The 10,631-nt window shown below is 40.1% G+C and overlaps 1 protein-coding gene across 1 annotated transcript in view; it reads left to right on the top strand.

The window, feature by feature from the left end:
• MAPK14 (mitogen-activated protein kinase 14) overlaps positions 1-10,631 on the top strand; it is a 78,551-nt gene that overhangs the window by 22,445 nt on the left and 45,475 nt on the right. Inside the window, exon 2 of the mRNA XM_015560843.1 lies at positions 4,894-4,952. Within this exon, the coding sequence (XP_015416329.1) occupies positions 4,894-4,952 (59 nt within the window). The remainder of the gene's footprint in view (positions 1-4,893; positions 4,953-10,631) is intronic.

The raw sequence follows: 10,631 nt of genomic DNA on the forward strand, positions 1-10,631 counted from the left end.
AGAATGGAGTAATTTTATTTTTGCCCATTTCTGTTAAGCTTACTGAGACACTTTTGACATTTGGTGACTAATTTTAATTAGTGAAGATGTGTTCCATTGGTAGTCTCTGAGAGTTTTATATTTCTATTAGAAGCCTGGTTCACAAAATTCATGCACGGGTAGGGTCCCTAGGCCTGGCCGGCAATCAGGGCCAATCTGCATGGCAACCAGGGCCCCCCCACTGGCACCCACCTTGGTTGGCCTGAGGCCAGCGGGCTGGGAGCAGCTCCTGCACGGAGCGTCTGTCCCCTGGTGGTCAGTGTGCGTCATAGCGACTGGTCATTCCGCTGTTCGGTTGATTTGCATATTAGGCTTTTATTATATAGGATATCGATTTTACTTTATCTTATTCTATTTTTGGTTAATCATCACTTGAGGATATTCATCCATTGATCTTTAGTGAGAGCAGGAGACAGAGAGAGAAAGAGAAACATTGATGTGAAGAGAGACACATCAATCGATTGCCTCCCGCAGGTGCTCTGACCAGGGCCAGAGATCAATCCTGCAACCCCGGTATGTGCCCTTGACCAGGAATTGAACCTGAGACCCTTTGATCCGAGGCTAATGCTCTGACCACTGAATGACTTTGGTCAAGGCAACACCACCATTTTATTGATTTGGAAACAGGTTCATAGAAACTTTGGCCAAGATCACTTGCTGGGAAGTGCCAGAACTGAAACCAGAACACAAATCTTTTCACTCCTAGTTTACTTTTCTCTGTATCAGACTGCATGTGTTTGTGCTTAATAGAATTTTTTTTAGGTCAGGTCCTCAAAATACTGCAAACAGAGACCTTTCTCTAGGGTGCAAAAGTAGCTTCGTTAAATGGAATTTCAGTGATTTTTCTAGAGCACTAAAAAGATTTTATCTAGCATTCCCAAACATAAATGAGCTATCTTGAAAATTCCAGTATTTTGATTTTAAAAAATCAAGTTGCTTTGGGGAGGTGAACATACAATATAATATACAGATGATGTATTATAGAATTGTACACCCGAAATATAATTTTATTAACCAATGTCACTCCAATATATTTAATTTAAAAAAGAAAAAAAACCAAGTTGCTAAGTGTTATGATTTAAAAATATGGCCATAAATTACTTGATACTCCTCCCTTCAAGAAGTGGAGCTTAATTCTCCTCCCCTTGAGTACTGACTGTACGTAGGAATCCACTTTTCTAATGTATAGAATGTGGCAGAAATGATGGGATGTGACTTCTGAGGGTAAGTTATAAAAGACATTGTGGCCCCTACCTTGCGCTTTCTCTGAGATCAGTTGCTCTAAGGCAGTTGCTCAACCTCAGTACTATTGACATTTAGGCCAGGTGATTCTTTGTTGTGAAGGATGTTTAGTGATATCCCTGGCCTCTACCCACTAGTTGTCAGTAGCAGCCCCCAGTGCCTCCATCCCCACACACACACACCAGTTGTGACAGCTAAAAATGTCTGACATTGTTAGATGTCCCCTGGGGGCAGGGTACAGTTGGTCTCTGTTGAGAATCACTACTTGAGGGAAGTTTTAGAAACTGAAAAGCTGGAAATTGGTTGCATTGCACATACTTGTATTAATACCATTTTAAGTTCTTCCCATCGATAAGAAAGTGATACTATAAGAGACTAAATTCCATTTTAAAATACCACGTATAGTGCAAATAGTAAATAATTTTTTGATTTTTGAAAAATCTCAAAGTATTATGTAGACATTAAAACAAGATATTTGAAAACTAGTGGTGATATTAAAAGAAAGCTCACAATGTTTTAAATGTTATGAGTTTATAAAGTCAATTTTAAATCCCTTTCTACTCTGAAGAATACATGTTTTTCAAAATATATTTTTATTGATTTCAGAGAGGAAGGGAGAGAGAGATAGAAACATCAATGATGAGAGAGAATCATTGATCCGCTGCTTCCTGCACACCCCCAATGGGGGTTGAGCCCGCAACCTGGACATGTGTCCTGACCAGGAATCAAACCGTGACTTCCTGGTTCATAGGTCAATGCCCAATCACAGGGCCACGCTGGCTGGGCTGAAAAATATTTTTTGAGGTTCCTAAATCAAAACTTGAGCTCTAGTTTTTGTATAAAGTTGCCTTTATTTTCATGTTATTTCTAGGGCAGAGCATAAGCATCAAAACTACATGATACTTGCATCTGTGTCTGAATTTAGAAGAGAAAAAGTAGGTTTGTGTAGTAGAGGGATATATGTACCGAAAAGTATTTCCAGTATGGTATTTATTATAATTTATATCAAGTATTACTAGGTAAAGGGAAGGTATCAAGTCTGAATTACTTAGTTATTTAGGAGGCACATTTTGAAGGCAATTAGTAACTGGAATTCAGTTGGGAAAAAAGCCTCAAATTGTATAATCTGTGGAAGAATAAATCTTTCCATTGATTTCCAAAAATAAAATTGTGTTTATCTTGTTAACCATTATTGAGGGCTCATTTTTCCTTATTAACACCACATGGAGATTAGAAAAGTCACCTATGACCATTGAAAGAAATTGTAAAATTACTTATGAACAAATTATTCAGAGACACTTGCCAGGTGATTGATTATTTTTCATTCTGTTGGGAAAAATCCAAATTGTTTTCTGAGGACAATCCTGGTGCACTCTTTGTCCTCATGCTTTGTGGACGTGGCATTTGTCCGGGTTAGGCAGCACATCACCTTTTTAAGAGGTTGTCTCCCTTCCTCTACCTACCAGCTCAGCTGACAAAGCATATTGCTCTGCCTTTATCCTGCAACACATCTGCAAGCCAGGTGCCAGTCATGGAACAAACACAAAGTCTCTATACCTATCAAAAGCTCAGTTGATGGGGATCATCATCTTCGGAAGATTGTCTAAGGAATATGGAGTTTATTAATCTCTTTTTCTAAACATACTGAAGATTTCCTCTCGGATTAAGTCTGTCGGAGCAGCATACCATGCTATTTTATACTTTCCTTCCTCCTTTGCTAACAATGAACTGCATTTTGGCTTTGTGAAGATGCTCTGAGGAAAGAACCACCTGAAACACACTATTATATTTGTATAAAGCTGTTGATAGGACATCTTTGCCACATTATAAACATACACAGGGGTAGGAACTTCTCTAGTTTTATTACAGGAATAATTATGCCTCTCTTCAGTTCTCCCGAGCACCTGGTTTGTTTTTATTATATGGTTCTTGTGACACATGTCTTAACTGGTTGTTTTTGTGTCATGGCTTTCGTGGACTCCGAGCCAAATTTGAGGCCCATCTCGAACCATATTTAGAAAGGTCCTCCTGATAAACATTTATGCTGACCTCACCCGTATTGAATCTCTTATTTATCTTATTTTCTCTTAATCACAGTTGTGGGTATATATTTCCAGGCTGCTTTAAATTCATTATGGAATAAAGCAGGGTGGGATATATAAATAAATTTAGAAGTTAAACAAAATTATATTAGTATGTAGTAAGCCTTTTTTATTTTCTGGGCAGTTGCGGGGGAGGCAAGTATGAATGTATAACAAAACATTCAATTTCCTTAATGACTATTATTGTGTACGAGGTACTGCATTTATGAGAAGCAGTAAATGAGTGACAGTGACATCCTAATGTTGTAATAACTGCTTTTAATGAGTTTTATATTTATTCCTTTATTTTGTTTAACTTCAGTGATTTTATAAAATGTGAATTAACTATAACTTTGGGAGAATTCATTTGAATTTATATTCAGGGGAAAACTTATTAAGCAATGTGTTCTGAATTTTAGTTTGGAGAATCTGATCATCATAACAATAATTCCATTTTATTATATTGTTAATGAAAACAAAGTTTTATTTGTAGTTGTAGTTTTTAAAATGTGATTTGAGGAATCTTCTCAACTGCTAATACTAGTAAGTGAATCATATAATAAAGGTGAAGTCAAAAGCTGGTCCTAGGGTTGTCCTTATTCTGGCAGCTTGGCATCCTGGAAAAAGAGTGAGCATTGAAATTAGACAGATTTGGGTTTGAATCTCACCGCATACTACTTATATGACCTTGGGTGAGTTGTTAGTACTAGTAGGCATTTCTGCTTTTGTTAATTACAATGTTCAATTTAGGATGAGTTACATGATTTCTTCCCTCTCCAAATACTGCATTGATCAGTGGTAGAAACAGGAGGCTGGGTCAGAACAATTAATTGCTTAAAGAGGTGGGGGTGGGAATGGATTGCATATTCCTTGCTTCAGCAGCTTTTGCTATAATGATTACTATTAAGCAGAGAGCAGTTTCTCGAAACAATTCTTACTTGTTCTCTTTTGTGAGTAAAGTGTGTTTTAAAAAGTGGGAGTGGACCTCGCTGGTTTGGCTCAGTGGATAGAGCATCGGCCTGCAGACAGAAGGGTCCTGGGTTTGACTCCAGTCAAGGGCACATGCCCAGGTTATAGGCTCAATTCCCAGTAGGGGATGTGCAGGAGTCAGCTATCAATGATTCTTGATATTTCTATCATTGATACTTCTATCTCTCTCTCCCTCTCGTGATTCTTGATATTTCTATCATTGATATTTCTATCTCTCTCTCCCTCTCCCTTCCTCTCTGAAATCAATAAAAATATATATATTTTTAAACATTGGGAATGTGTGTCCTTTGAAATAAAAATTAGTCGTCTGTTCTGAGGAAATCATGCAGTTATGGAAGAAACAGTGTTAATTATGCAGGCATGGGCAAAAGTAAGTTTACAGTTGTGAGTACATGAAACAGTTTATTCTTGTATTATTTATTTGTTTTACAACTGTAAGTCAACTTTTGCCCACCCCTATATATTAGGAGTATAGCCATATAAGTATCATTTGAAGGGAAAATAATTGTTAATAGCAGTTTTAGTGTCTCTTTTGTTTTAGGGTAATAGAACAACACAGATGACTTTTGCTTCTGACTTTACTAATGCTCTTATTAAAAGGTAAAGCTCACACTGGCCAGTTTGCACAGTGGTTAGAGTGTCTCCGTATGCACCAATGAGTCTCGAGTTTGATCCTGGCCCCAGTCAGGTTGCATTCTGGAGGCAACCAGTCACTGTGTCTCTCTCACATCAATGTTTCTTTCTCTCTCCGCGCCCCCCCCCCTCCTTCCACTCTCTCTGAAAAGCAGTGGAAAAAATATCCTCAGGTGAAGATTAACAAAAAACACACCACTTGGGTTTGAATTGCAGCTCTCCCAATTTCTGTCTATTCCCTGAATATATTACTTAACCTCTGTCTGCCTCAGTTCTCTCATGTGTGAATGTGAATAATAATAGTGCCTTCTCATAAAGTTGTGATCATTAAAGACGTTCATTCATGTAAAGATCCGAAAACAGTGACTGTCAATAAATGTAGTTTAAAAAAAAAATTTTATCCTCACTTGAGGATATTTTTTCCATTCTTTTTCAGAGTGGAAGGGTGGTGAGGAGCCGGGGAGAGAGAGAGAAACATCGATATGAGAGAGACACATCAATTGGCTGCCTCCTACCTGTGCCTCAACAGGGGCCAGGGCTCGAACCTGCAACCCAGGTACATGCCCTTGACTGGAAATTGAACCCGAGATCCTTCAATGCTCAGGCCAATGCTTTAACCACTGAGCCACAGCGGGCAGGGCAATAAATGTAAGTTTTTAACATTAGTATCAGTTTCTTATTAGATGCTATTAAATTTTATCAAAATTGAGAACCAAATGAGCAGTTAAAAGTTTTTCTTTAATATTTCAGATAACGATTATTGTAAAATACTCTCTTATACTTTGTTAAGCATTTATTGAGATTGTAACATATGCCAGGCATTATTCTGAGTTTTACATAGTACAATAGTGAATAAAACAGATGACACTTTTTGCCCTCGAGATGTTTAGAATGAGTGGAACAGGCGGACGTTAGTAATATCTAATACTGGGCTTTATCACATTTAGTCCTAACAAACACCCTACAGATTAGATATAAACATTATCCTCCTTTTATATGTGAGGCTGAGAGAATTTAATTAACTTTCTCAAGATTAGACAGCTACTCCAATCATCCAATACTAAAGCTGCAGCTCTCATTTAACCACTCTGCTGGGTTGTAAATTAAACATATAGTAATAAACTGTAATTATTGGGGTCTGTAGGTACTGATTAATCCTAGCCTGCCTTTTAATTAACAGATACAGGAGTCAAATAGAGATTGAAATATGTATTCTATTACTGTGAAGCTGGCATAGAGAATGCCTTTTAATGCTTGGAGGAGCAGCTCAGGTGGGCTTCTTATTTTTCCCCACTGAATTTAACCCGCACACTGAGTCACAGGCAGGTCAGCTAGAAACCCGATGAGTCTTGCTCCAAGAATCCCCAGCAGGCTTACAGTGGAGTAGAGGAGAAACAGAGTCGAAGGGCATGGGCCAGACAGGAGCAATGACCATTGCTTTCAATCTCACCAGAGCCAGTGAGGAATTTAGAGAGAGTGTAAATTTACTTGGTACTTCCAAAAAGAAGTTAATCTTTTATGGGTTTGTAGGAACAAGGGGAGTAGGAGAGAAGAGAACCCGCCCTCCCTTTATGTGGGATAAGGTAGGAAGCAATGAGGGTGTTGTGACAGGGAATGGCTCCTTGGGACCCATTAGAGACATCTCTGAAGGGATGGCTATTTAAGCCTGTGCTTCCAGGATAGGATTCAGCCGTGGGGGGAGTGGAGGTGTAGAGATGCGGGGAGAAGAGCATTTCAGGGACCAGGAACTGCCTGCCTGAAGAGCTGAAGGAACTGACAGGAGCCAGCATGTTCAGAGCACAACATGTCTGAGGGGAAGGAGGACCAGCACAGGAGCAGTGTGGGATGGCCTCCGGTGGTCAGATCACCTGAACCTTGTAGGCTGATAGGATATTTGCTTTTTATTTTCTATGCCAAGGAAATTCTTTGAAGGATTTGAAGCAGGGGAGTGGTGTCATCCAAGTTATATTTTTTAAAGATTGTATTGTATGCTTGTGGAGAGTATATTAGAAGGTAGCAAAATAGAGGAGGTGGGGAGACCAGTATAATGAGCAGTCTGGTGATGAGGATGACTTGGGCTGATGAGGAAGCAGTAAAATGAAGAGAAGTTGAATTAGCCCTGGCCAGTGTGCTCAGTGGTTAGAGTGTTGGCACAAGCACCAAAGGGTCTCAGGTTAGATTTCCGGTCCCATTCAGGGCACTTATGGGAAGCAGCCAATTGATGTGTCCCTTTCACATCAATGCTTTTCTCTCTGTGCCTCTCTCCTCCCTCACTCTCTCCATCTCCTTCTCCCTGCTCCCTCCCTTCCTTCCATTCTCTCTAAAAATCAATGGAAAAAATATCCTCTAGTGGGGATTAACAAAAAAAGAGAGAGAGAAGTTGAATTAGAGATGTGTTTGGAGATGGAAACCATGAGATTTGCTGATTTGTATGGGTTGGAGGTAGGAGACAAGGAAAGGGAGAAATCAAGGGTGGCATTCAAATGTCTGGCTCCAGCAACTGGATGAAAACCATTTGCTGAGATAAAGGAGACAGGGAGAAGTAGTTTTGGGTGTTTTGAACTTGCTAAATTTAGATGCTTATGTGTTTTTATATGGAGATGTCAGGTAGGTAGCCAAGCGCAGAGGAGATTTCAGTGAGAGATGTAGATTTGCGAGTTTTCAATATATAGATGACATTTAATTTAAAGTCATGGTAGAGATGAGATCATTGAGAATGAGAATGAGAGAGAGAGAAGAGAAGAGGGCCCAGTACCGTGCCCCGAAGAACTCCAACGTGCAGAGCTTGACTAGTGGAGACAGAAACGGTGCTGCCGCAGAGGACATAGAAAACCAGTCGAATGTGCTGATATGGACTCCAGGGTGGACGGTGTTTAGAGAAAGGGAAAATGGTAACTGTGTCCATTGCTGATCCAGAAAAGTGGCCATTGGATTTGGTAACAAGAGGTCATCGAGGACACCGAGAAGAGCAGTGTAGTAGCTTGAGGAAAGATGGGAGCTGAGGAAATGTCGTGTAGATATCTGTGCTTCTCAAACCTTAGATGCAGATAATTACCTGGAAATCTTGTCAAAATGTAGATTCTTTTCCAGGGCCTGAGATTCTGCATTCTAAGAGCATCCAGATAATTCAGTGCTGCTGGTCCATGGGTTAGTGGTTCTCAAATTCCAGTGTGTGTTAAAGTCACATAGAGGGCCCTGGCTGGTGTGACTTGTTAGTTGGGCGTCGTCCCATGCACTGAAAGGTTGCTGGTTCCATTCCTGGTCAGGGCACATGCCGGGGTTGTAGACTCAATCCCCTGCAGGAGACAGCTGATCAGTGTTCTGCTCTCACATGGACGTTTCTCTCTCTCTCCCTCTCATTTCCTCTCTCTAAAAATCAATTAAAAAATCTTCTAGAAAATTATGTGGAGGGATTGATAAAGTGCAGATTATTGGACCACTTCAGACTTTCTGATTCAGTGGGTCTGGGGTGGTACCCGAAAATTTACATTTTTTTAAGTTGCTACGTGGTACCAAATCTGGTGGTGTAGAAACCACACTTTGAGAACCACTGGAGAGGTTTTAACTGTGATGGGGAGCTGTCAAGAGAGATTTTTCATTTGTTTGTTGAGGGTGGCAAATAACTAGAGCATTTTTATGCTGATGAGAATGATCCCTTAGGGAGAAACTGATGATATAAGAGAGAAAGGGAACCAAGGAGTCAGCCCTTGAAAAGATGAGGGAAGATGGGCTCTGAAGCATGCTTTGAGGTCTTGGTTTTTATAATAAAGAGCATGCGCCCTTCACTGTGGCAAGAGAGAATGCAGAGGAGATGGGTCCATGGGTTTGTAGGTTTAATGATAGGCAGATGCAGTTCCCCTTTGATGGTTTCTATTTCCTCAATGAAGACATGGGCTACTCCTGAGAAAAGGGGGTGACGTTGTCAAAGGCTGACTTTGAGTAGGAAAATCAACTTTAAGAAAAAAAATGGCAGTATTGAGAGGCTTATTTGAGGTTAAGGTAAGAAATTAAGAGTGAAACCGATCTGTATGATTGTGATTTCCTTTTGTTCTTTTTGTTTTTTCTTTAACCACAGTTAGTTTTTCAACCACAGTCAGACATGGAGAATTAAGTAGTTGAGATCTCCCAGAGTTTATCTAGGTCAGTGGTTCTCAACCTTCTGGCCCTTTAAATACAGTTCCTCATGTTGTGACCCAACCATAAAATTATTTTCGTTGCTACTTCATAACTGTAATGTTGCTACTGTTATGAATCATAATGTAAATATCTGATATGCAGGATGATCTTAGGCGACCCCTGTGAAAGGGTCGTTTGACCGCCAAAGGGGTCGCGACCCACAGGTTGAGAACCGCTGATCTAGGTGAATATTAGAGAGAGAGAGAGAGAAAGAGAGAGTGAGAGTGAGTGAGAGAGAGAGAGAGAGAGAGAGAGATGCAGGGAGGGAAGAAAGGAGGGGAGAGAGAGATTAGAGAAATGGTACAAGGGAACCTAGACTACAGTCTAAGCCTGGCAAGAAAGGAAATGAAGACATGAGAGGGTGCAGGATAGAAATAAGCAATGATGAAGAGGTCAATGAATTATCATAGTCAGGTACAAGTAAACTAAAACTAAAAGGCACAGGTTTGTGATGGAAAATCAGTGCTATCATTCAAAATTTGGTAGGCAGGGCAGCTCTTGGTGGTGATAGAGGTCCAGAGTGTGGCACAAATATGGGTGAATGAGGTGGAATTTCCTGGAGAGGTCAGGAAACTGAGACCAGGATGTTGGATGTGCCCTCCTGGATATTGAAGTTGCCAAGAATGATGACAGAAGTTGGGAGTGGAGAGAGACTTTGAGATAGGAACTAACTTTTCAATGAATGATGGAAAATCCCAGTTCAGTGAATAACAGCAGCAGAGAGGGTTGTGAACAGGGACTTTTATAAAACAAAGGGAGAGTTTGGGTTGGAAGTGGTAATGCTTGGCAAGGCGGACATCTACCCCACCTGCTAGCCTTGAGAAACCTGGGATATGAGGGAGAGATGCCCTCTAGCTGCCAGGCTGTGAGGGAAGTAGTATCTTCAAGGAACAGCTTAGTTTTAGTTAAAGCAGATGGAGAGAAGGTTCAGAAAAGGGGTTGAAGATGTACATGAGTTGATCACAAATAGGGAGTTGAGGAGCAAGGACATGGTGTAAGGATTTGGGAGTGAAGGTAGGGAACTTCTAGAGTAAGTCCAGAGTCATATGGGAAAGAGAGTTTGGTGATAATAAATGATCTGAAAGTCTTGGACGCCCATTAGAGACTGACATAAACAGAAGGGTGAGGCATGACGGAATTAGCCAAGCCTCTAAAAGTACTTAACATACATGGTAAGTTTGTTGCTGCAGATGTTCTATGTCAGTGGTCGGCAAACTCATTAGTCAACAGAGCCAAATATCAACAGTACAACGATTGAAATTTCTTTTGAGAGCCAAGTTTTTTAAACTTAAACTATATAGGTAGGTACAGTCAACTTTAAATTCAACTCTAAATTCACGGTTTTCGTCTTCAGTTTTTCTTTGCTTCTTTGTAGCCATCTCCAACAGGGCACCTAAAAAAATGTTTCATTTTATAATAATAAAGCCACCAACACAAAAGAATTACAATTCTTAAATTGATGACAAAATC

The sequence above is a fragment of the Myotis davidii genome, unplaced genomic scaffold (genome assembly GCF_000327345.1).
Source record: "Myotis davidii unplaced genomic scaffold, ASM32734v1 scaffold1036, whole genome shotgun sequence".
In the NCBI taxonomy this organism is placed as follows: Eukaryota; Metazoa; Chordata; class Mammalia; order Chiroptera; family Vespertilionidae; genus Myotis; species Myotis davidii.